At 50.1% G+C, this 26,725-nt stretch overlaps 1 protein-coding gene and 1 long non-coding RNA gene across 7 annotated transcripts in view; one reads left to right on the top strand and one right to left on the bottom strand.

Moving 5' to 3' along the window:
* The window catches only part of ANKRD33B (ankyrin repeat domain 33B), a 133,597-nt gene that overhangs the window by 50,892 nt on the left and 55,980 nt on the right, over positions 1 to 26,725 (bottom strand). For 5 of the 6 annotated variants that reach the window (XM_086362477.1, XM_086362472.1, XM_086362473.1 and 2 more), the window contains exon 2: positions 21,867 to 21,996. In XM_086362477.1, the coding sequence (XP_086218603.1) occupies positions 21,867 to 21,996 (130 nt within the window). Of the gene's footprint in view, positions 1 to 19,448; positions 19,589 to 21,866; positions 21,997 to 26,725 lie in introns of those variants that run through there. The other variant, XM_086362476.1, reaches the window with a different exon arrangement.
* On the top strand, positions 7,955 to 20,460 carry LOC147350085 (uncharacterized). Its single transcript, XR_015149163.1, has 2 exons — positions 7,955 to 8,046; positions 19,009 to 20,460. It is a non-coding gene; the product is annotated as an uncharacterized LOC147350085 (long non-coding RNA).

The following is a 26,725-nucleotide window of genomic DNA, read 5'->3' as shown; positions in this document are numbered from 1 at the left end:
CAGAATATAAATTTCTCCACTTCATCGCCCTGTACTTCAAAAAAAAGGGCCGGATTTTCTGCTCATTCTCAGAGGATTCTCAAAAAGCCTGCACACTCTTAGGTAGCGGTGAATAAGGAGAACATCATGTGAGAAGCTGTGTTCCCAGGATGCTCCTGGTTCACCCCGAGAAAGATCCTCAGACAACACACAAAGAGGCTCTGGGGTCAAATGCCCGAGCTGTCCGAAGCTGCTGTCCGACACCTGGGATGGGTAATGAGGCTGTCCTGTGCACTGTAGGATGGTCAACCGCCTCCCTGAACTCTGCCCACTAGACATCGTAGCTACCACACCTCCGTCCCTCCCAGGCATGACAACCGCAAGTGTCTCTGGACCTCACCAAGTATCGCTGCGGGCAAAATCAGCCCTGTTGAGAACCACTGTCCTAGAAGCTCAGATGTCACCATTTCAGGACCAAGGTGGAGGACAGCCTCCCTTTCTGCTCCCCTTCGCCCTGACCCTGGCACCCCCAGCCCCTCTTGCTTGCCATCTGCATCCTGGCCCTAATGATGGCTAACACACCTCGGGAGTGCGGGCAGTCTGCACGAGGGCCTGGGTACCAGTCTCCATCCTTTTTTGAGGGGGAAGCTGCTCTGGGTCTTGGTTCCTGCATGAGGGCTTTATCTAGTTGCCGTGAGCGGGGACTACTCTCTAGTCGCAGTGTTGGGCTTCTCATTGCAGTGGCTTCCAGGCTCCAGGGCTCAGGAGTTGCAGGGCACAGGCTGAGCTGCCCCTCGGCATGTGGGATCTTCCCGGAGCGGAGAGGAACCCACGGCCCCTGCACTGGCAGGCAGATTCCTCACCACCGGACCATGAGGGAAGTCCCCAGTCTCCATCCTTCTACCCTGAGGATTCAGCTCTGAAAGCCCCTCATCCCCACCCCGTGCAGGTCCCTCGGAACCCCCCTCACTGTCAGGGCTGCAGGTGTAGGGCCAGGTGGACACTGAACTGTACTTTCTGCTGTTAACTGGGCACCACCAGCTCCTCGCAGGGAGGCTTCTGCACCTCGAAGAGGCCAGGAAACCTGAGGCTCCTTCCTTGACTGGTACCAGGAAGGGCACTGCGTGAGACTGGGGCTATGGCAGAGGAGGTAAGACCTCCCCGGAAGACGGCAGGCACGAGCCACAAGGTGCTTCCTAAGAATCACATACACACACGTGTGTGCACGCACACACACACACACATGCCCTGCAGGCTGGGAGGCCGAGCGAACAGAGGCCCCCAGCACAGCGGCAGGCAGAAGCCTCCTCTCCTGCCGCAGTGGCATCGCCTGGGCTCCACCCTGGCCCTGCCAATACGTGCACACCCCTCAGTAACTAACTCCTCCCACGTGGGAGCCCTGTCCTCCCTGTCGTCGCACCCCGATCAAGACAGATGTACAGGTGGGACTGGGTTTCCTTCCTCGAAAGGCACCAGACGCTGCAGGCTGCTGGCCGAGCGATAGTACCTCCTTCTCATCAGCCTCCGGGTTAAAAACGAACAAGCAGCAAAAACCAGGGTGTGGACTCTAACAGAAGCAGTGTGGTCTGCTCCCCGTGGCAGACTTCAGCCCGCCTCCTGACCTCATTGCCAGCATGAAAAGGTGAAACTTCGCTGACTTTCTGAGATGAGCACTGACTAACACGGTCCTGTCACGGGGTTAACAAGCCAGAAACAAATGAGCGGGACCTTTCCGCTCTGTGACTCACAGATTCCAACCAGAGGCTGACACTTTTTGACTCTCTGCTGTTTACAGAACCCACGCCACCCCAGCCATTCCCCCCGCCCCCCGCCGACCCAGGAAGGATGCTGGCTGTCAGATCCCCAAAGCAGCTTAACTGGGGCAAACTGTCAGGGCGGGGGCAGAGGGAGGGGGGTCTTTTGATCTCAGTTGCATTTGTGGGCCAGCTAAGCGCTCTGCAGCACCTGTCAGTTAGATTTAGCCAGGGTCGTAGTGAAACAAATTGCAATTTGTTTACAGCCATTTTTTCTAAAAAACATGAAGGAGTGTGTCCGACGCATTTTCAGCAGGATGTCCTTTGCACTGACATGCTAAACGCTCTGAACAGGCAGGGAGAAGGAACACCTAGGATCCACAAAGCAAACGGTCCATTATATAGATCTGTCCTGTGTGTTATGTAGAGATCGGAAAAACCAACACGCAGCCCATGCGTTCTGACAACTCGGACTCAAGCTGTCATGACCCGTGAAATCACTCCCAGGTCCCGCTGGCTTCCTCAGGATGACAGAACAGTACCTCTTATCGCACAGACAACCTCACTCAGCTGAAACAGAAGATGGACCTGATGCTGCTAAGAATGAATAAATGTTAACCTTCTTTAAGATGACAATTAACCAAAAGGAGCTTTCTCCTTGAGTAAGAAAGATAGACAGATGATAAGTAGGTAGATAGATGATAGGTAAGTAGATACAGGGACAGATGATAGACAGGTAAGCAATAGATAGATGATAGATGGATAGACAGGGAAGACAGACAGACTGATAGGTAGGTACATATATTGATGAATGGATCATAGATAGATGGATAGATGGTAGGTAACTAAATAGAACCCGGCAAGGAGATCCGACCAGTCCATCCTAAAGGAAATCAGTCCTGAATATTCATTGGAAGGACTTATGCTAAAGCTGAAGCTCCAATACTTTGGCCACCTAATGCGAAGAACCGACTCCTTGGGAAAGACTCTGATGCTGGGAAAGATTGAAGGTAGGAGGAGAAGGCGATGACAGAGGATGAGATGGTGGGATGGCATCACCAACTTGATGGACATGAGTTTGAGCAAGCTCTGGGAGTTGGCGATGGACAAGGAGGCCTGGCGTGCTGCAGTCCATGGGGTCACAAAGAGTCAGACATGACTGAGTGACTGAACTGAACTTCCTTATAAAACAGAATGTGTCTTACATTAAAATCTAGTTTGAGCCTAGTCACCATGGACCATATGGAATAGGATTTGGTCCCTGAAGTCCTCAGAGTGGACTTTGACCACACACGGCTCAAAAACACCCCCTCCCATGGACCCTGTGAGCCTTACCCTGCCTAAAAGCAGGGCATAAGTGACCCAGGGAGTAAGTTAATTCTTTATGACTCAGCTTCAGTGGGGTGACTAAGTAGCCATGTGGACAGAGAACTGAGTACTTAAGAGAGCTGGGTCTGAGAACACCCAAGTTCAAGCTTCGAGCCTGCCACTTAAAATCCGGGTGACCTTGGAAAGGTCAGTCAATGTCACTGAATCTGTTTCTACAACTGGAAAACGGAGATAATATCAACTTCACGATGGTGAAAATGACGAGAGACAAGGTATGTATAAAAAGTGCCTAATAGACAAATCTCTGGGCAGAAAAACTCCAAATAACTTATGCACGTGCTCCAGTCCCAAGGAGGTGACACAGTAGAACCCACTCCTTCACTCGTGGGCTGTGCACAGACTCCACTCCGAAGAGTAAACTATGAAGATGGTTGGGGGGGTAGTAATCTTCCAAGAGAGATGTCTGGCCAACACGACCTCAGCCTGGTGATCGGGGTCAACAGTCGTGTCCAGAGGTGGATGGACAAAGATTCTCTGCTGATCAAACTTCAGTCAGGCTCCTGAACCTTCTCCCAGGTGCATCTGTGCTCTTCCTTGCAAAATCTCACTTTAGCAAGAACCCAGCTAGTAAGTCAATTGAACTCTGGTTAACTCACCCCTGCTCCACTCTAGTATCTGATCTGTTCTTCATCCCCCACCACCCCGCAGGGGATATCTAATCACCCCGGCCCATCTTCATCAAGAATCTTGCTAGGGTGGTTTAGCCAGAATCCCTCTGATGTTCCTTCCGCCTTAGTAATTTTCCATCCACAGACCCCTCCCCTGCCATTCTGCTCCGTGGCTATAAATTCCCACTTGCCCATTGCAATGGTGCTCACGCCTGTCTGATGATTCTGAACAAAGTCAGCCTGACCGTCTATAACTAGTGTCATTGAACACTTTAAAAAAAAAACAAAACCCTTCATGGGACATCATGAGACTAGCACTGTGGTGCTCCTTTGAAAAACCCACAACTCCACTCTAATCATGAAAAAAACAACAGACACACACAAATTGAGGGACCCGTCCGCTACAGACTACTACCACCCAGTGTTCTTGCCTCGGAAATCCCATGGACAGAGGAACCTGGCAGGCTACAGTCTGCAGGGTCGCAGAGTCAGGCATGACTGAAGTGACTCAGCACACACACTGCAGACTACTAGACAAGCACTCCCCAGACTGTCAAGGTCACGAAATCTGAGGAACTGTCACACCAAGAGGAACCTGAGGGGACACGACAACGAAACATCACGTGGGACCCTAGCCGGGATCTTGGAACAGAAAAAGTACATTGGTGGAAAAACGAGGAAGTCTGAATTTTAAGAGATGGACTTAAGTTAATAATAAAGATGCATCGATACGGGTTTATTTTGTTCGATAATAAAATTTGTGTCATAATAGTGTAAGATTCTACCACAGGGGTAACCAGGTGTGGGGTGTTCTGAATTCTCTGCACAATCTTTGCAGCTTTTCTGTAAGTCTGAACTATTCTAATATCAAAAGTTTGTCTTATGAAAGGGGAATCTAGGCAAGGGCCACTCAATAGACTGCAAGGTAGGGACAGTGATTCTCATCCGGCTGCTAGGTGCGGATCCTATCCACGCCATACACAAGCCTCACCAGTGGAGGGGGAGAGGGGCTCATGGGTGGGCGTGCAATGGACAGAGAAGACGTGGTTGGACCCCCAGCAGGACAGGAGGGTACAGAGGAGATGCTGACTCAGAAGGAAGTGAATGGACACGTCTCGGTAATTGTTGGGCTGAGCCAAACAACAGAAAAGCCAAAGGTGACTCCTGGGGACACCCCAGCCCCAGGGTTCTGACTCTACTTTGGATATTGCTGCTGTTGTTGATTAGTTGGCCAGTGGTGTTTTCTCTGAGGGTACACGAGGGTGGAAAAGTCCATGGTGGCCAAGTCTGACTTCCTATCTGTCTATGTTGCGGAAGAAAAGCAAAGCTCCCTTTGGATCACTGCCATGGTTTCAAAGAGAAAAGGTTAATATCTATACATTCTTAGAAGCATCATGTCCACCCTTGATTTCCATTGAGTGATGATACCCCAAGCCCCAAGTGGGGAATTTTAAACTTTCCCACTCTCTTTTATTTTTTTAATTATTTATTGTTTGGCTTTGCTGGGCCTGCTGCCACCTGGGCTTTTCTCTATTGTGGTGAGCTGGGGCTGCTCACTAGTTGCAGTGCGTGGGCTTCTCTTTGAGGCGGCTTTTCTTGTCGCGGAGTGCAGGCTCCAGGGGTGAGGGCTTCAGTGGCTGTGGCGGGGCTGTGATTCCCTGGCTCCAGGGCACAGGCTCAATAGTTTGTGGTGTGCAGGTTTAGTTGCTCCACCGCATGCGGGATCTTCCCCGACCAGGGATCAAACCCGTGTCTCCTGCATTGGCAGGCGGATTCTTTACCCCTGAGCCATCAGGAAAGCCCTAAACTTTCCCACTGTTACAGGAAACCCCTCTGCACCTCCTACTTCACAGAGGGAACTGAAACCACAGAAGGGAACTCCCTCTACTTTCCCCCCATCACCCCCCAAACTTCCCCACATCCCTCCTAGAAAAGAGGGGAGGGTTCTTCTCCTATTGAAATGCCAATCTCTCCTCCCCATCCAGTGCTTTAAAGACATTCCCCATCCACTGCTGGAGAATACATTCACGCTACAAATTACTTCCGCTTTCTCTTCAACCTCTCCCACCTTGCAAATTCATTCCCACCAGACTGTATTATGGCTTAAAATTTTCACCTTTTGCCATGTGGCTTCAACATTCTTCAGTTAAGAACACTGGGACTTCCCTGGTGGCCCACTGGTTAAGAATCTGCCTGCCAATGCAGCGGACACGGGTTCCATCCTTGGTCCTGGAAGATCCCCCACGCCGCGGGGCAAGTATGCCCGTGCGTCACAACTACTGAGGCCGTCACACCCTAGAGCCCATGCCTCACAAGAGAAGCCGCCACCATGAGAAGCCCTCGCACCACCAGCAGACAAAGCCTGAGCATAGAAGTTAACACCCAGTGCAGGCAAAGAAAACAGGGTTGGCCCACTTGACATCTGTGGAAGCTCGAAACACACACGCTGGCAGGACTATCTGCCTAAGGAGAACGTGCCCAAGATGACGTGATGGTTCCAGGAAGAGGATGAGAAATCCAGGCAGACGGGTGTGGCTCACTCACAGACACGTGAGCCAAGGCCGTCTAGATCAGCCGGCTCCCAGCCCATCCACAGACGCATCAACTATAAACACGGTAAACTAGGGCTGGAGACTGTCATGCAGCAATAAGCTGGTACACATGCTCAAGGATCTCCTGGCTTAAAACACACGACTGTCTTAGTCCATTCGAGCTGCTGTAACAAACTGCCATTGACTGAGTGGCTTAAACAAGAAATATTTATTTTTTCACAGTGCTGGAGGCTGGGAAGTTCAAGGTCAAAGTGCCAGCAGATTCTCTCTGGTGAGAATCCACTTCCGAGCCCACTCCCCGATTCATAGATAGTTGTCCTATTGTGTTCTCACATGGCAGAAGGGGTAAGGAAGCTCTCTGGGGTCTCTTTTATGGAGCACTAATTCTATTCATGAATGATCCCCTCCTCATGACCTAATTATCTCCCTAAAGCCCCATCTCGTATTACCATCCCATGGAGATTAGGATTCAACATATGAATTTGGAGGGGGACATAAACATCCAGTCCATTGCAATGATCAACAATAATCCCTGTGGCCCTGTCTTTGCACTCCAGTCATCTGCCAATCATATGACATCTTTTTAGTCTGAATTCCAGTCACCTGCTCTCACTATTGCTACTTACACCCCCACCAATCCTCCTGAAACCATCTTCCTTCATTCCCCGATGACTGTCTTGTACCAAAAATCTGACAGTTATGAGTCAGTTCCCACCTTACTAGACATTTCCATAGCCATTAACCACGTGTCTGCTCCATCCAACACTTTCTGCAAATGTCCTGATAGCTCACCCTTCTGATTTTCTTCCTAGCTCTCTGGCCACCCCTCAATTTTCTTTGTGAATTCTTCTGTTCTCTGCTTTCTGAAATGCCACTGTTACTCGGATGCATGACTAAGCCTTCTTCTCATCTCATATACCCTCCCTCGGTGATCCTATCCACCCTCACGGATCAAGTCATCATCCTAAAACTTCCAGATCACTTATCTCTAGCTAATCTATTTTCCTGAGTTTCTTACCTAAGTATATATCTACTGGATATTTCATCTTGGGCGTTCCACCAACAAATCAAATTCAACATATAAAATTCAAAACATGTTTCTTCCAAACCTGCTCCTCCCATCCACATTCTTTGTCAATGATGAATATCAGCAATCACCCACCAAAGTGCCCAAGCCAGAAGTCTGGGCTTTCTCTTCAGCCCTCCCCTATCCCATCAACATCCAAGTATGGAGGAATTCTGCCAAAGCCACCTCTTAAACATCTTACAAGCCTGTCCGTGTTTCCCCATCCCCACTTCTAACCTGGATGGCAGCCACCACCATATCCTTCCTGGGGTCCACTCCTCTCCTAACTAAACTTGTCCCATTTATGCTCCATTTTCTACACTATCAGCAAGAAACTCTTCCAATCGACACAACTACTACTTAAACCCTCTCATGCTTTCTACTCTTTAGATAAATTCTTGACTCTTTAACCAGCTAGCTTCTTTCTATCTAGCCCTGCTCTCTGAAGGGTAGCAGAATACACCACCCAAAACATGCAACTGTGGCATAAGAATTATTTTGAGCCAAAGACAACAGAGAAGCAGATACAAGAAAAGCTCCCTGTCCTCCCCCATGTGCCTAAAAGCAGGACATACATTTTCTTATTTTATTCTTTTATTTTCCCAGGTTTTATTGAAATAATTAACATCTAGCACTGTGCTGAATTAAGGAGTACAGCATAATGATTCGACTTCCATATATTGTGAAATATTACCACAGTAAGTATAGCTAACGTCCATCATTTCATTCACATACCCAAAAAGGGGTACAATTTTTCTTCTTTGTAATGAGACATTAAAAACTGCTTTCCTCTGTCCTGTATTTCTCCATAAATATATGGAGATGGCATATATTTCCATCTTCTGTCTTTAAGGAAGATACATATAAGCCAGAGTTCTGAGCCACCAGCTTGAGTTACTCATCTTTAGTTGGGTGTCCCCCACTTACACATGAGGTCCATGTGTTTATAGGTGTCTGGTTCTCTCTTGTTAGTCTTTTATTACAGGGGTCTCACTTGGGAATCCAGTAGGGTAGAGAGAAGGTTATTTTTCCTTCCCTATATCCCCTCTTTATTCTCAGCTCTTGCACGCATGGACTCTGTAATCACACAACTCTCTCTCTTTTTTAAAATTGTAATTTATTTATATATTTGGCTGTGCTGGGTCTTCACTGCTGCTCGGGCTCCTCTCCAGTTGCAGCAGGCAGGAGCTACTCTCTAGCCGCAGTGCACGAGTCTCTCATTCCGATGGCTTCTCTCGTTGCACCTCCTGGGCTCTAGAACACAGGCTCAGTAGTTGCAGTGCTCGGACTCAGTCACCCTGCAGCACGTGGGATCTTCCCCGACCTGGGATCTAACCCAAGTCCCCTGCATTGGCAGGCAGATTCTTTACCACTGAGCCATCAGGGAAGACCACAACTCTCTTTCCATTCACCCGTGTGCCATGCTTTCTCTAATCTACTGGTCTTTGCAGTCCCCCTGCCAGATATGTTCTTCCTTTGCTTCCAATGGAAGCCCTCGTCCCCCAAGATTGAATCAGGCACCGAAACCATGATGCCTCACAGTTCACATTTCCATGTGGCCATGGATTCCCACAGCCACCATAACCCTCATGACCCTGATCTCAAGTCCAAAACTTCCAATGGACAGCACACTTGGTAAATATTTAGTAAGTAAAAAAGCTGAAGGATTCCTACTTCTCCCTTGAAAGATGTTCACGTATCAAAAAAGTTGCTAATTTTCAAGTCCCTGGTGGCTCTGTTGGTAAAGAATCTGTCTGCAGGGTAGGAGACCTGAGTTCAATCCCTGGGCTGGGAAGATCCCCTGAAGGAGGTCATGGCAACCCACTCTAGTATTCTTGCCTAGGGAATCCCCATGGACAGAGGAGCCTGGCAGGCTGCAGTCCACAGGGTCTCAAAGAATCAGACATGACTGAACAACTAAGCACAAGTCATAAAAACACATTATCAAGACCACAGGGCCATCACAGTTAATAATTTTTGACTCATTCAACACGTAACCGGTACCAATTATAAGCTAAAAATCTTGTTTATGCTTTCATTCAAGGAAAGGAAACAGACAATAAACCCGTGCTGCTCTAAAAATGGGAAAACGTTACCAAATTAGGGTTGTCTAATAGCAATCCACTCCAGTATTCTTGCCTGAAAAATCTCAGGGACAGAGGAGCCTAGCAGGCTACAGTCCAAAAGGTCACAAAGAGTTGGATGTGACCCAGCACGCACACACCGAGACTTGATTGCTCTGACAGCAGGTACTCGGAATGGAATTTCCCAAATGAGGCCAGTAGAGGGAACTGTTGATTGGAAATATCAGGTTCCAGCAGCACCAATGAAGAGGACAGGTTCTTTGTTCCCATCCAGAAGTGGGGGCGGGGGGCTGCACGTGGGAGCAGCAGTGGGGAGCACACACAGGCCATCCCCTCTAACTGGGGAGCACACACAGGCCATCCTCTCTAACTGGGGAGCACACACAGGCCATCCTCTCTAACTGGGGAGCACACACAGGCCATCCTCTCTAACTGGGGAGCACACACAGGCCATCCTCTCTAACTGGGGAGCACACACAGGCCATCCTCTAACTGGGGAGCACACACAGGCTGTCCTCTCTAGCTGGGGAGCACACACAGGCCATCCTCTAACTGGGGAACAGGACCATCCTCTCTAGCTGGGGAGCACACACAGGCCATCCCCTCTAACTGGGGAGCACACACAGGCCATCCTCTAACTGGGGAGCACACACAGGCCATCCTCTCTAGCTGGGGAGCACACACAGGCCATCCTCTAACTGGGGAACAGGACCATCCTCTCTAGCTGGGGAGCACACACAGGCCATCCTCTCTAACTGGGGAGCACACACAGGCCATCCTCTAACTGGGGAGCACACACAGGCCATCCCCTCTAACTGGGGAGCACACACAGGCCATCCTCTAACTGGGGAGCACACACAGGCCATCCTCTCTAACTGGGGAGCACACACAGGCCATCCTCTCTAACTGGGGAGCAGGACCATCCTCTGTAACTGGGGAGCAGGACCATCCTCTCTAACTGGGGAGCAGGACCATCCTCTCTAACTGGGGAGCAGGACCATCCTCTAACTGGGGAGCACACACAGGCCATCCACTCTAACTGGGGAACAGGACCATCCTCTCTAACTGGGGAGCAGGGCCAACAGCTTCAAAGGAGGTGGCATTGCTGTGCACGGTCAGAAAGGCTCGGAAAACGAGTTTATGGGAAAAGGCAAGGCAGTGCTAGGAAACCTGAGAGATGTGCCAAGCCCTAATTTATTTTAAACAGAAACCAAGTAAAAGCAAAACACTTCAAAAATCCATAAAAATCACAGTGAAGTCAGACTCAAATCATGATCGGGTGTAGTGATAATAAAATAAGATAAATACAATGAAGAGGCGTTTATCCCCGGCTCAGGCCAAGTCATACATTCTCCTCGAAAGTGGGGCCCTCCCCAGATCCAGTTCACAAGTCAGAACACACACGGGCAGCCTGAGCCCCCGGCCGCTGCCTGAAGCCTCCTGTCTCCAGCAGCAAGTGACATGAAGAATGTCATGAAGGGCTTCTTTGGGGTTAGCTGCTCAGTTGTGTCTGACTCTTTGCAACACCATGGACTGTAGCCTGCAGGCTCCTCTGTCCTTGGGAGTTTCCAGCAAGAATACTGGAGTGGGTTGCCATTGACTCGGTGGTAAAGAATCCACCTGTCAATGCAGGAGACATAGGTTCGATCCCTGGTCCAAGAAGATCCCACATGCCATGGAGCAACTAAGCCCATGCACCACAACTACTTAGATCACACTCTTTAAGCCTGGGAATCACAACTACTGAAGCCCAGGAGCCCTAGAGCCTGTGCTCCACAAGAGACGTGACTGCAATGAGAAGCCTGCTCACCACAGCTAGAAAGCAGTCCCCACTCTCTGCAACTAGAGAAAAGTCAGCACATTGCAATGAAGACCCAGCACAGGCAAAAATACCAAATAAAGAAGTTAAAAAATAATGCCAGACTGGCTCTCAGTGCATTTCCTGCAGAACTTTAAAGATATGTTCAAGGAATAACAGGCTTCAGGGATGCACCAGAGGCTATGTGTGCTGAATCAACTTGATATTATCACCAGTTCAGAAGACCCCTGTGGTTTTCTGATTTCATCTTACTTCTGCCGTTCTGTTAAAGGGGAACAAGAAACAGGAAAAGGAAACACCTAAAGCCATCCAATATTTTGGCCACCTGATGCAAAAAGCCGACTCAGTGGAAAAGACCCTGATGCTTTAGAAAGATTGAAGGCCTGAGGAGAAGGGGATGACAGAGGATGAGATGGTTGCATGACACCATTGACTTAATGGACATGAGTTTGAGCAAACTTCCAGAGATAGTGGAGGACAGGGAAGCCTGGCATGCTGCAGTCCATGGGGTTGCAAAGAGTTGGACGAGATCAAGTGCCTGAACAATAAACAAAGCCACCCTCCGGGATGTAATTCATTCCTTCCATTATCTCACTTTATATTTTTGTTCGGGCAAGTCTGGTAGAGGTTAAAATTACTGGTATTACTGATATTTAGGGATTCTTGGAGGCTTTATTTTCATACATTTTCACCATAGAAAAAGCCTAATTCAGGTTCAGTTGTGTTTTTCTTTTACATTTTATTTTTTATGTGAACCATTTTTTAAAAAGCCTTTATTGAATTTGTTATAATATTGCTTCTGTTTTGTGTTTTGGTTTTTTGACCACGGCCACAATGCATAGGGGATCTAAGCTTCCCGACCAGGGATTGAACCCCCATCCTTTGCATTGGAAGGCAAAGTCTTAACCACTAGACCACCAGGGAAGTCCCTCAGCTGTATCCTGATTCTGCAGAACTCGAGGAGGTTAGGCTTTGAAGAGAACACCGGACAGGCAGATCAGGCATTTGCATCCTAATTTACACTCCGAGGCCGGGCTCCTGACTCTCAGCCAAGATACACAGCTGTGATATCAAATAATACAAACGTGTGGTCACTTCCCAGTCTTCCTTAACCACACAGATTCGGTGGGGCCAACGCTGACCAGGTCAAGTCAACTGGGGTCACTGCACCGCCCTGGCCAGTGACTTGTTTGGTCAGGGCTGGGCGTGTGAGGCAAGCCTGACAGCTGTAACCAAAGCTGTGCTGGAGGCTTCTGGAAATGCTCTCCCATCTCAGAGAACAGAACATGGACTGGGACTTGCTCCTTCCCGAAGCTTCCTATGCTGTAACGTGAAGCCACGCTGCTTGGAGCTGCCAGGCCATCTTGAGCCCAGAGGGAAAAGGTCAAGAATTTCTGAGAAGCCGGGCCCAGGTCCTGACAACACAACACCACAAAATGAAGCAACCACCCTTCACTCCCAACTGTTGCCTTCAGACAGGTCATGTTGCAAGAGAAGGCCGTTTTCTCATCGTGGAAGCTTGTTTCGTTGGACACTCAGGAGACTGCACCCAAAAGCCAGAGCAGATCCTGCTGCTGCTGCTGCTAAGTCACTTCAGTCGTGTCCTATCCTAGGCGCCAGTAAAAATCACAGAAACGCAACTGCACCTGTGCCTCAGACGGTAACGACTCCGTCTGCAATGAGGGAGGCCTGGGTTCAATCCCTGGAATGGGAAGATCCCCTGGAGAAGGAGACGGCAACCCACTCCAGTATTCTTGCCTGGAGAATCCCCATGGACAGAGGAGCCTGGTGGGCTATAGTTCATGAGGTTGCAAAGAGTCGGAAACGACTGAGCGCTAACACACACACACAAGTGCAAACAGTAAGCGAAGTCCATTTGAGCTGACGCGTTCTCAGCCCTGGGGGACATGCTGGGAAGTTGAAACTGGCACAGCTTCTCCTAAAAGCCACTTGGTAGGGCCTTCCCTGGTGGCCCAGTGGTTAAGACTCCACACTTCCACTGCCGGGGCCGCCTGTTCAGTCCCTGGTCGGGGAACTAAGATCCCACAGGCCCTGTGGCAAGGCCAACAACAACAACAACAGAAAGCCACTTGGCAGGGGCTCCGTAAACAGGTTGAAAACGTGCCGGTCCTTTGATGAAGCGATTGAGTTCTAAGAATCTGTGCGTACATTTCCCCTCTTTCCTTCTCCGCCCTGCTCTGACCTCCACAAACCACACCTGCGGGGTCCCTTAGCCCTGAAGTCTCGGGTGTGACTTAGCAGGGGCCCTGTGGAAGGTGCCAGAGGGGACGTGCTTCTGGTCCCCGCCTGCCTTCTAGCTAGGGGGTTCAGGTGACCCAGGCCCCAGCTCCTGGGGGCAGCCCTCCCCTCTCCCCCGCCCCCAGGACCCTTCCCTGAGCTCGGGCCCCATCTCCACTCACAGTCCCCTTAACCTTTGCTCGGTTTAGCCTCTGAGTGCACCTGCTGCTCTACTGTACCACCAGGATGTTGGCGGGTACAAGCCCCCCGCTCCAAACTGTCCCCCTCACATCCCACCAGCCCTGACCCCGACACGAACGGCTGCACTCTGGCGTTGTCTGTAACCGGCTAATTCAGAAACCCTCGAGCATGAGACTTTAAATTCAGGAGATGGGGTTACGTGGGCCCTTGACTGCCCCTGTAGACCCAGCACTTAACACAGCCATTGGACATGAAGTGACTGCTGGATAAATATGTTTTAAAAGAAGATCTTGTATAGAAAGATGAGCCACAGTTGACTGACTTTCTCAGTTACTGGACGCCAGGGACACGGACGTGAACACACCATCACTCAGGTGTGTGCTGTAGGAACCAGGCAAATCTCGTGTCCACTGGTCCATGCAGAAAGATCTCCTAGGTCTACTGAGTGAAAACAATTAAAATCAAGTCTCTACAGAATTGCCCCATCCAAGTAAATAAAAGGTGCCTGCACACGCTTTGTGTTTGAAAAGGAGAGACTGAGTTCTGGCAAAGTAACCAGCTGGAATGCAGCCAGTCAATGAGAGACCTGGGGAGAGAGAGAAGGGACAATTCTTTTATTTTTTTAAAACAGTTTTTTAAAATATTTATTTTGTTTATTTGGCTGGACCAGGTCTTAGTTGCAGCATGTGGGATCTAGTTCCCTGACCGGGGATCGAACCCAGACCCCCTTGTACTGGGAGTGCAGAGTCTTAGCCACCGGACCACCAGGAGAGTCCTGGGAAATTTCTAATGATTTTTTAAAACAATACTTCTGTAGTGATTTTTCACCATAAGCACTTATTACTATATGTTTTTTGGTAGTAAGAAATCATCAAATAAATAAAGCTGGTTATAGAATTGGATTAAAACGGGGCATCATTTGATTCTATCCACTAAAATTGCAAACAGCCTCTTTGGTTAAAATATCAGTACGTGAAAGTCGTAACAGAAGCTCTCAACTGCTGTCCTTTATCCTCGCTGTGATCTAGTGATGGCTGTGTCCCTGTGATAACATCTCACCCGGCTCCGTGAACCACTCCAGCCCCAGCTCCGAGGCCCGCTGACAGGCGCCTGGGCCACCATTCTGTATGGGAACCTGTGACACTCCAGTTCCCAAAGTGAGGTCCCCAGCCCTGAAGCACCAGCCTCACCTGGGAACTCGCTGAAACACACACTGCGCGTCTCACCCCAGGCCTTGCTGCTGTTTACTAAGTCGTTTCCGACTCTTTGTGACCCCACAGACGACAGCTCGCCAAACTCCTCTGTCCATGGGATTTTCCAGGCAAGAATCCTGGAGTGGGTCGCCGTCTTCTGCTCCAGGGGATTTCCCGACCCAGAACTTGAACCCGAGTCTACTGCATTGTCAGGTAGATTCTTTACCATTGAGCCACCTGGGAAGTCCCAGACCTACACAATCCAAAACTCTGGGGACTGGGTCCAGCCATCTGGGTTAAAACACAGATTATCCACCTATGGATTATGATGATTCAGCTTGTAACTGAGCAGGATCCTCCGGGGCCTTCCCAGGACAGACACCCCCACCCCGACCACATCCTCTGCCAGCCTCTTCTTTGTACAAAAAAAAAAAAAGTTAGCCTCCTGCTGCTGCTGCTGCTGAGTCGCTTCAGTCGTGTCCGACTCTGTGTGACCCCATAGACAGCGGCCCACCAGGCTTCCCCATCCCTGGGATTCTCCAGGCAAGAACACTGGAGTGGGTTGCCATTTCCTTCTCCAATGCATGAAAGTGAAGTTCCAAAGAATAAATTTAATCAGAGTAGTGAGAAAATGCAGAAATAAAAGAGAACAGTCAAGCAAAACAAATGAGTAATAGTTTAGCCATTAAATAAAGTCAAGGACCTTCAGTTCCTTCTCAAGGGCCACAGGTGATATTCTGAGCCACGTCCTCTGAGCTGTTTTGCAGACACTGAAAGCCCCGCCAGGTGGAAGAACTTAAGTGTATGCTGCCCAGAAGCACGAGACCCCAGACCGCTTGGAACTAGAGGTTGATGAGGTTGACTTCCAGTTATCTCACCACCAGCCAATCAGCAGAATGTTCACAAGCTGATCAGACACCCGAAACCCCTCTTCCTCATCCTGTCTTTAAAAACCCCTCCCTGAAAGCCTGCAAGGAGTTGCAGCCTTTGGAGCACTACCTGCCTGGATTCTTTACTTGGCACCGGCAATAAATGCTGCCCGTTCCTTCACCACAACCCAGGGTCAGGAGGTTGGCTTTACTGTGTGCTGGCAAGCGGACCCAAGTTCGGTTCAGAAACAAGCTCAAGTCTGACAACCAAGCTCTGTGCTCCGAGGTCATGATACTCTCAGGGAGGAGGGCAGCAAGTCATCATCCCCAGCTGTATCAATATATTCGGGAAAAATCATGTCCTCACATGGAGGCAATTAAGATAAAGAAGGAAACACTGTTTTCTTTAAAATATAGCACGGCAGAGGATGAGATGATTGGGTGACATCACCGACTCGATGGATGTGAGTTTGAGCAAGCTTCAGGAGTTGGTGATGAACAGGGAGGCCTCGTGTGCTGCAGTCCATGGGGTCGCAAACAGTCGGACATGACTGAGCGATTGAACTGAACTGAATAGCACAAAAACTACACTCCACCCTTCCCTGCTCCCAAACAATTCAGTGCCAAACCTTGGTGGGCAGAGCCAGGAGGCTCCCTGTAGGCCTGGGTGGGTCAGGGCCCCAGTGGAGGGAGCGGACACCGTGCCAGGGGGAGGGAAGTCCATACAGAGCATGAACAAATCAGTTAAATAGGTCAAGGGCTGTGGAAGCCAGGAAAAAGAGGAAATACATTACGTTTTGTTTCTAAAAGAAGATAAACAGAATCCATCGACACGTCCAATCGTTAACAATGGTTCCCTCCAGAAAGTAAAAACGGAAAGACCTGGCAGTGAGGAGCTAAGTGATTTTCACCCTTAACTTTAATTGCTTGTGTGTTTTATTTTCCAAACATTATCTACTATATTTTACAATCAGCTTATCAGAACATCGGCAGGGCTCCGTGGAGAAAGCACCAGGAGGGCCGCCACGTTGCCAGCCTCCTCCGGCATGACCCAGTCTGGGTAGCAGTCCCAACCCCCCCCACACCCCCACCGCTGGTACCTGCACACTTCAACACACCCCAGCCATCTGCATCCCACCAGCTGCTCTGCAGTCTAAGCTTTTTGGAGGGGAGGCTCCACCAGGGACCACCAGCTCTCTTGAGGGCAGAGCAGGAAGTCCATGAACACAGGAGTCTGCCCCCTGTCTCCACTTCCCACAAAAGCAACGGGCAGAAGACTTATCTGTACCAGAAACCACAGAAAGACACCATCCACTGGCCAGAATTCCTGGAAGGAATTTCTGTCAAATGCAGTGGAGACAGAAGCAGGTTGCAGGCAAGGACAGGGCATTACAGGTATTTGACCTGTAATGTACAGGTATGAGACCTCTGGGGGCTCCACCAGTGTCCCCAGAGAAAGAGGGGCTACAGAGATGCATGGAGAGCCACTGATGCCGTTTCCAACCCCCAGGCACATGAGCCAAGCCCGTGGTGCTCCCACACCCAGCTCCTACTGCTGCAGAGATGACACCAGGCAGGGGGCAGGGGATATTCAACCATGATGGCACAGGCTGCTGGCCCACCCTACGCCTGCAGCCCAGGGCGGGGAGCAGCTGGGGTCCCACACCTGCAGCCCAGGGCGGGGAGCAGCTGGGGTTTCACGCCTGCAGCCCAGGGAGAGGAGCAGCTGGGGTGACTGACCCCAGCCTGCCTGGGTTTCTCCCTCTAGGTCCCAGGCTCAGACCCAGAGCCTGGAAAACACACGGAGCCCTTTTCTTCTCTTTTTGCTGGGCCTCTCTCTAACCTTGAAAGGACCTACGCCATCATCTTTTTAATTTATTGTTTTTTTATTGGAGGATAATGGCTTTACAATGTAGTGTTAGTTTCTGCTGTACGACAGAGTGAATCAACTCTATGTATACATATATCCCCTCCCTCTTAAGCCTCCTTCTCACGAGGCCCCATCTCACCCCTCTAGGTCATCACAGAGCACCGAGCTGAGCTCCGTGTGTTGTACAGTAGCTTCCCACTAGCCATGTCATCTTTGACTTAAATAAACCAGTCAGAGAAGCACGAGCCCTGCGTAAAGATAATCGAACTTTGTATTCTTCCAAATTCCTATGTTGAAACCCCAGTCCCCACTGTGTCTGTACTTGGAGATGGAGGTTTTGTGCAGGTAACTTAAGGTTAAATGAGGTCATATGGGTGGGGCCCCGATCCAACAGGACTGGTGTCCTTACACGAGGAGACACGAGACCCCTGGATCTCCTCTCTCTGCCATGCAAGGACATAGCAGGGAGATGCCACGTGCAAGCCAGGAAGAGAGGCCTCCCCAGGAACCAAGTGGCCCAGCACCTTGACCCTGGACTTCCAGCCTCCAAAACTGTGAGAAATAAATTTCTGCTGTTTAAGCTCCTAATGTATGGTGATTCTGTTAATAGCAGCCCAAATGGACTAAGACATTAGTATGCTCATAAAGAAAAAACTACATGAGTTTGAGCAAACTCTGGGAGATACTGAAAGACAGGGAGGCCTGGTGTGCTGTAGTCCATGGGATTGCAAAGAACCTGGACACAGCTGAACGACTGAACAACAACAACCCAACGAATAGTGTTAAAACAAACTAATGAAGTCATGTGGAGCATTTCCAAAGATGTTAAGAGTAAAGAAGAGAAAAGAAAAAACAATGATGACAAAGAGTTTAGAGAGGAGGATCTAAGCTACACCTAAGAGGGAATCCAGGAAAGAAAAAATAAAACAAGGCTGATGCAGTGTTCAAAGAAGTAACAAGAAAGTGTTCCCGAAAATAAAAATATGCCTAACATGAGTCAAACAAAGAGAGAAGGAATGGAAATACACGGTATGGCTGTTTTCGGGTTTTTTTGTTGGCGGTGGTTGGTTGGGTTCTGTGCCCTGTCAAGGATGGGGGGCAGGCATCATCACAGTTTAAGACACATCAGGGTGTCACAAAGACAAAAATCAGGCTGCACTCGGATTGCTCCTCTGCAACACGGTCCTTTTTTTTTTTTTAAACAGGAAAACGGCAAGTTGTTATTTTCTGTGTGACTACAAAATAAAAATATTTTCAAATAGGCAAGAATTCAGAAAGGGCCTCATGGGTATTGATAGCATAGGCACCACTAATACCCTTACACACACAAAGAGCTCTTGCAAATCACTAAGTAACCTCTTCTTCCTGTTCATTCTCATACTCTAGGATGAGACTTGGGCTCCAGTCCATGCCATGGCCCCGCTGCCCAGAGATGCCTGCCAACCTGTGGCAATCCCAGAGGGAACTGGAGCCTGGCACTCTACCCTCTCCACCGGCCGTGGAGACCGCTTACCTAGATGGCTCAGCATTTCAAAGGCCTGGGACCCAAGTGGAGATGGTGTTTCTCCTTTTGTGCGTCCCTTCATGACCTACCCTTTCACGCACACCTCTTTGAGTTGGCATCACCCACCGTCCAGAAGGGCTGAAAGCCAGCCCAGACCCACCTCTCCCCCTGTGGCCTACATCTCAACCCCTGGGACCTGAGCTTTCTGCCACACGGCCTGTGTTTCTTCTCTGCTCTGTGACAAGGACTCCGTGTCCACCAGGGTCATCTCGCCCCCGTCACCACCCACCCAGCCTCATGCCACCCAAGTGCACCTCCTCACCTTGGATCTAGACCCTTGATCACCTGGTCCTGCTTCCTCATGGGGCCACTTCTTCCACCATCCTAGAGGCGTGCAGTCCTTGCCCTTCCTAAGATGAGCCAGCTCCCTCTGGGTCCCCGGGCTTTATGGTGTTCGAACAGGCACTGCCTGCCTCTGACTTCTGCAATGCCCAGCACAGGCCCCCTCCTCCATGACCCCAGTCCCAAAGCACCAGGCTAGATGGGGTGTTCTCACCCCACATCTCCGGACACACCTTCCATCAGAGCCCCATCAGATGGCTATTGAGCTGGACAATTACTCAAGGGCAGAAACGCCCTTCACTTCACTACCCCTGGTCCCTGCCTTGGTCCTTGGTCAGTGGGCAGTTAAGCAGTGATAAGGCCTCGGTCACTGAACGCTTCTCACAAAATCCTTTTACTCTTTTGCACCTGGGCTTTCAGAGTCTGGAGGGCCTCCATATGAGGGAAGGCTTCACGCGGACAGGTGTGAATGAGCACAGTCGAAACACCTGGCTGACTCTGGTGGTTTTCCACCTTAGGCGTCTTGATTGAAAAGCAGGTGTGCTCAGACAACTTCCCGTTAAAAGGATGAAACGGCAGGACACTGAGTCTCTGCTTCGCCCGAGCTCCAAGATCAGCCACTCAGGCAGGCTTAGACATGGGAGTCGGTGATGCAGGGTGGGATAGCAGGGTCCGCCTTGGGTGGCCCCCACAGAAGTTCCCTTTCCAGAATCGACATGCAGTCTGCTCCGGGGCATTTTCTGCAGCTTCCCGGCCCTGACTCCAGTTCTCTGCAGCTCTCAGTAACACTCAGCAACACTAAATAGTGGCCCACATTCCTTTCATAGACAAACGCCCTTTCTTCTGAACTCAGCCTGAAGCAATTTCTCTCCTGGAAGCTGAGAACCCAAGTGATGCAATAGATAGAATTTTGAAAGCCAAGAATTTTGAAAGCGGTCAATTACAAACCCAGTTAATGCTACAGTTACAAATAAAGCGTGGGTCTGAAGGAACAAGCATAGTTTCATGTTCGTCTCACAATGTTAAAGTTAAGTTGCTCAGTCCTGTCGGACACTTTGTGACCCCATGGACTGTAGCCTACCAGGCTCCTCTGTCAATGGGGATTCTCCAAGCAAGAACACTAGAGTGGGTTGCCATCCCCTCCTCCAGGGGATCTTCTCATCCAGGGATCGAACCCAGATCTCCTGCAGTGCAGCCAGATTCTTTACCATCTATCTGAGCCACCAGGAATGTCCGAGTCCAGTTCCAAATCGGAGAGCTGTGCACAGTTCGCTTGGCAATGCTGGTGTAAGGATCACCTCTAGAGATAAAAATCCTGGGCAGGAAGGATGTTTACCCTTTACAAGGTGCTCTCACTAACAAGCCCCACCTTGTCATGCTAACACCCTCTCAGCAAGAAGCCCCTGGTTTTTCTCTACATCTCCAGGCAAAGTGCAAAGTTATCTCCTAAATGTGTCCACATTTTATACATTAACTGTCACTAGGGTCTCTCCCACTCATGAGTTCACCAGCATCTTTCGGACCCTGGGTCTCCGAGCACTGGTGGGGTGTTAGGCTCTAGGAGAGCTGACGTGGAAGTTGGGTGTCCTGTACAGTTTCACGTTCAAAGGCTTTGGGCAGTTGCAGAGCTAATTCCGCCCCACACTGAGTCCCGCACCAGCGGGTAAACTGCACTTGTAACAGAGAACAGACCTGACTCCATACTGGATCTATTCCTTTCACCGCAACCCCTGTGCTCCAAGGCCTGTGCTTAGTCATGCTGGATCTCCACCTTTTGTAAGACAATGCTGCCTAGGCCTGAACTGTACAGGACGGCCCATTCTCAAGGCTCTGACCTTTAAAAGTGTAACACGTTTCCATTCATATAGAGATTAAGGGTGGCAGAGCAGAAAATAACAATTGTCCTGGTGGAGATTTACAGGAACCTTGTGACCAGACCTGCTCAGACAGCCACAAGAACAGAGGATTCTAGCACCAAGAAGGTTGTAAGTGACCAGCCACACACACCCCTCTCCCCTTTTAGTAAAAATGAAGCCTGAATTCTACCTCAGGTAAGATGGTTCTTTGGGGGCCCTCGTCCACCATCTCCTCGGTCTTCTGGCTTTTTGAATAAAGTCACTATTCCTTGCTCCAACCCCTTGTCTCCGGACTGACTGTCCTGTCCTGCAGACAGCAGTGCAGGCGTGGACTCAGCAACACACCTTCCCAAATGCACAAACAGAATGCACCCACCCTCGACCCTTTCCTGTCCTTCTCAGCAGTAAAGCATGACCTCTGATCAGTGACACACGTGCAACACCAGTCTCAGGAGCTGAGGTCAAGTGCAGGCCCCCCACGGCCTGGGGGCCCTGGTCCGACCTCGCGGGCTCTGGGGAGGGAAGGTGAAGCTCGGTCTTACCTGCCTGGGCAGCCGTGATGAGGGCCGTGTTCCCCTCGCTGTCCTGCCAGTTGACATCAACATGGGGGCACTCTGCTAAGATCACCACAGTATCCACAAAGCCGTGGTAGCAGGCGACAATAAGGCCGGTCTAGAAATGAAGAGGGAAGTAGGTCAGAAGGGCAGAGCGAGTATCATCACCGCAGACCCTGCCAGCATCCCAGTGGGCGGGGCGAGCAGGGGTGAGAGGTCAAGGACCCAGTTTCGGTTCTCAGCATCCAGCTGGAGCAGCCGGCCATGGTCTGTTCTCACATGTGTGCGGAGCGCTGTGCCCAGACACTTTCGGGTATGCCCTGCCCTCAGGGCACTTGCATTCCATTCTTTGTTGTTGCTGTTGTTTGTTTTTACATTCATATCAACAACTGATTTTAACCCAACCTCACTGGGTTCTTTCTAGTTTTTCTTCCTTGCCATGAATGCAATTCCCTTTGTCAACAGTGAGAAAACTGGCTCTCATTATGCTTAAATATTTATTTATAAAATGTCTTGCATTTAACTATTTCTTGCCTTTATCACGATCCCACCTATGTTGATAGATTTATTTCTCATCCAGCTCCAGAAGCTGGGGAAGCCTGCCAAACGGAAGTCTCTTACTTCCTTGCAGAGTTGCCAGATATCAATAATTTGCATTCCATTCTAACCGGAGGAAAAGGCATCCGCTACAGACCTAAGACGTGAATGTGTTATAAAGTAGACTCCTCGGGTCAGGGAGGTTGTGAGACCAGGGCCCACTGTGCAGGGGAGGGTTCACTGAGACGGGACATTGGCTATGGACAGAGGAGGTGGAAGAAGATGCCAAGGGGACGTGGAGGGGGAAGGTGCAGACAGAGGGCCAGGTCTGGCCACCCAGGGACAAGCCTGCAGGTTGCTGACCACAGGTGGTCTCAGTGGTCAGGGCAACACTAGAGTTTGCTCTCAGTGAGATGGGGAGTGATTGGGGCAGTCCGCTGTCAATTACCTGCATTAAATTCTGGCTGTTGGGTAGAAATCAACAGAGTTTTCTATTCAAGTAGTAACAGTTTTCTGTTTTACTGACTTCGCCAAAGCCTTTGGGTGCATCACAACAAACTGTGGAAACTTCTTAAAGAAATGGGAGTACCAGACCACCTGACCTGCCTCCTGAGAAATCTGTATGCAGGTCAAGAAGCAACAGTTAGAACTGGACATGGAACAACAGACTGGTTCCCAATCGGGAAAGGAATACATCAAACCTGTATATTGTCACCCTGCTTATTTAACTTATATGCAGAGTATATCATGCGAAATCCCAGGCTGGATGAAGCACAAGCGAGAATCAAGATTGCTGGGAGAAATATCAATAACCTCAGATATGATGGTTGAGATATGATGACACCAACCCTTATGACAGAAAGTGAAGAACTAAAGAGCCTCTTGATGAAAGTGAAAGAAAAGACTGAAAAAGTTGCCTTAAAACTCAAACTCAGAAAACTAAGATCATGGGATCCAGTCCTATCAATTCATGGCAAATAGATGGGGAAACAATGCAAACAGTGAGAGACTTTATTTTCTTGGGCTCCAAAATCACTGCAGATTTGATTAAAATCAAATCACTTTCATTTAATCCATGAAATTAAAAGATGATTGCTCCTTGGAAGAAAAGCTTTGACCAACCTAGACAGCATATTAAAAAGCAGAGACATTACTTTGCCAACAAAGGTCCGTCTCGTCAAGGCTATGGTTTTTCCAGTGGTCATGTATGGATGTGAGAGTTGGACTGTAAAGAAAGCTGAGCGCTGAAGAATTGATGCTTTTGAACTGTGGTGTTGGAGAAGACTCTTGAGAGTCCCTTGGACTGCAAGGAGATCCAACCAGTCCATCCTAAAGGAAATCAGTCCTGAATATTCATTGGAAGGACCAATGCTGAAGCTGAAGCTCCAATCCTTTGGCCACCTGATGCAAAGAACTGACTCATTAGAAAAGACCCTGATGCTGGGAAAGATTGAAGGCAGGAGGAGAAGGGGACGACAGAGGATGAGATGGTTGGATGGCATCACCGATTCAATGGACATGAGTTTGAGCAAGCTCCAGGAGTTGGTAATGGACAGGGAGGCCTGGCGTGCTGCAGTCCATGGGGTCATGAAGAGTCAGACACGACTGAGTGACTGAATTGACTGACTTAAGAGTGGAGAGTCAGGGGTGTGGTGTTCCCATTCCCCTCAGCCACACACACAGCTCCTAAGGCCCTTGGAATTCAGTTTTTGTATGCTGATGAGATGACTCACGGTGGAGGTGGGTGCCAGGTGGCTTCAGGTTGGAGCTGGTTTCTAGAAAGCTTAGAAAGGTTGATCTGTTAGTTCCACTGCTCCCCCCACATACCCACTCCTATCTCTGGGGTGGAGTAGAGAAGGATTGAAAACTGAGACCAATCACTAATGATTCAACAGCTGTACAGACCATGCCTACTTAATGAAACCCCCGTAACATTTGAAACAACAGGGTGCAGAGAGCTTCTGCATTGGTGAACACTTCGCGGTGCTGGGAGGGGGAGCTCCTAGAGAGGGTAAGCAAGTCCCACAACCCTGCCCCCACACCTGGTGCTTCTCTTCCATCTGTGCTTCTGTTCCCGATTGCAGCCTTTATAATAAAGCAGTAATAGGACTTAAGGGGCTTCCCTGGTGACTCAGCGGTAACGAATCCACCTGCCGATGCAAGGGAATCACGTTCGGTCCCTGGGTCAGGAAGATCCCCTGGAGGAGGACATGGCAACCCACTCCAGTATGCTTGCCTGGGAAATCCCATGGACAGAGGAGCCTGGCGGGCTACAGTCCATGGGGTCGCACAGAGTCAGACACAACTGAGCAACTGAGCACACACGCAGTGGGACTTAAAGCACTTTCTCAAGTTGTGTGAGTCATTCTCACAAATTACTGAACCCGAGGAAGGGCTGTGGGAACCCCTAAATTTATAGCCAGTCAGTCAGAAGGAGGCCCCTGATTCTTGCGACTTGCATCTGAGGTGGGGGCGGCCTTGTGGGACTGAGCCCTGAACCCACGGGTCCCCACTGACTCTAGACAGTGTCAGAATTGAATTGGACTGTTGGACACCCTGCTGAGGTTGGAGAACTAGAGAACTGGTGTAGAAAAACAACATGGATTTGGTGTCAGAGAAATCCACATGCTTGGCATGAGAAAAAAAGACCCCACAAGGGACTCCTGCAGATGCTGGACAGACGAAAATGCAGGTGGTCACTGTGCACCAGGATCAGGACAAAAGCCCCACGTGCCGGCACCCTGACCACAGATTTCTAGCCTCCAGAACCCTGAGAAATAAATTCCTGTTGTTAAGCTTCCTGTTGTCGGGCTTCCCTTGTGGCTCAGCTGGTAAGGAATCTGCCTGAAATGCGGGAGACGTGGGTTCGATCCCTGGGTTGGGAAGATCGCCTGGAGAAGGGAAAGGCTACCCATTCCAATATTCTGGCCTGGGGAATTTCATGGATGGTATGGTCCATGGGGTCACAAAAACCTATTTTATGATGTTTCCTTACAGCGGCCAAAGGTGATCAAGGCACTTTGCAACAAAGGATTCAGTGAGATCCCAAAATAAACCCCAGAGTTAGAAATCAGGAGTGAATGAGCAGGTGACTGAGCCTTGCCAGCCGCACCCACCAGCGCTTGGGGATGCAAAGCTGAAGTTTAGGACAACCCCAGGTGGCCCAGCTCTTTTTACCAGATTTTTTTTTTTTTTCTACACTGGGTCTTTGCTGATGCACGCAGGCTTTCTCTAGCGGCGGTGGGCGGGGACTCATCTCTAGTGGCGGTGGGCGGGGACTTTGCTCCAGTGGCGGTGGGCGGGGACTTTGCTCCAGTGGCGGTGGGCGGGGACCCCTCTCTAGTGCCGGTGGGCGGGGACTCTGCTCCAGTGCCGGTGGGCGGGGACTCCTCTCCAGTGCCGGTGGGCGGGGACTCCTCTCCAGTGCCGGTGGGCGGGGACTCCGCTCCAGTGGTGGTGGGCGGGGACTCCTCTCCAGTGCCGGTGGGCGGGGACTCTGCTCCAGTGGTGGTGGGCGGGGACTCCTCTCCAGTGCCGGTGGGCGGGGACTCCTCTCCAGTGCCGGTGGGCGGGGACTCCTCTCCAGTGCCGGTGGGCGGGGACTCCGCTCCAGTGGTGGTGGGCGGGGACTCCTCTCCAGTGCCGGTGGGCGGGGACTCCTCTCCAGTGCCGGTGGGCGGGGACTCCGCTCCAGTGGTGGTGGGCGGGGACTCCTCTCCAGTGCCGGTGGGCGGGGACTCCTCTCCAGTGCTGGTGGGCGGGGACTCTGCTCCAGTGGTGGTGGGCGGGGACTCCTCTCTAGTGGCGGTGCCCAGGCTGTTCACTGCAGGGGCTTCCCTTGTTGTGGAGCACCTGCTCTAGGGCCCTCGGGCTTCAGTAATTGTTATTTGTACCAGATTTTTAATAAGAATGTATTTTTTCATGGAATGAGGAGAAGAGGTAAGCAACCCCCCTGCTTATTTCAATAAGGCTCCAAGTTGCTCTCCCAATATACTATACTAAATGTCAAGCATTACAATTTTTGAAGTTTTAAAGAACACTATTGATTCTTTAATGCTGACATTCATACTGCAGCCAAATGAGCTGTATAATTCTGTGACTACAGTAAAGGCTATTTCATTCCTTCTTGCTTATGCATTCTTTGAAACAGGTCATTCTATCTATAGGATGAAATATTTCACAATAATTTAATTTAAAGGAGAAAGGAGCATGGAGTCAGCCCAGCCAGGCTCTAACTTACAAGCTTTCTCTGTCTCTGATAACCAGAGTTCACTGCTACCAACACCTCCATCCCACCAGCTAACCTGTCG

The sequence above is a fragment of the Bos grunniens genome, chromosome 20 (genome assembly GCF_055505025.1).
Source record: "Bos grunniens cultivar Pamir isolate PY7600 chromosome 20, Bosgru_T2T1.0, whole genome shotgun sequence".
NCBI lineage: Eukaryota > Metazoa > Chordata > Mammalia > Artiodactyla > Bovidae > Bos > Bos grunniens.
Note: the sequence above shows the minus strand (reverse complement) of the source record. Positions and strands in the feature narration are given on the sequence as shown.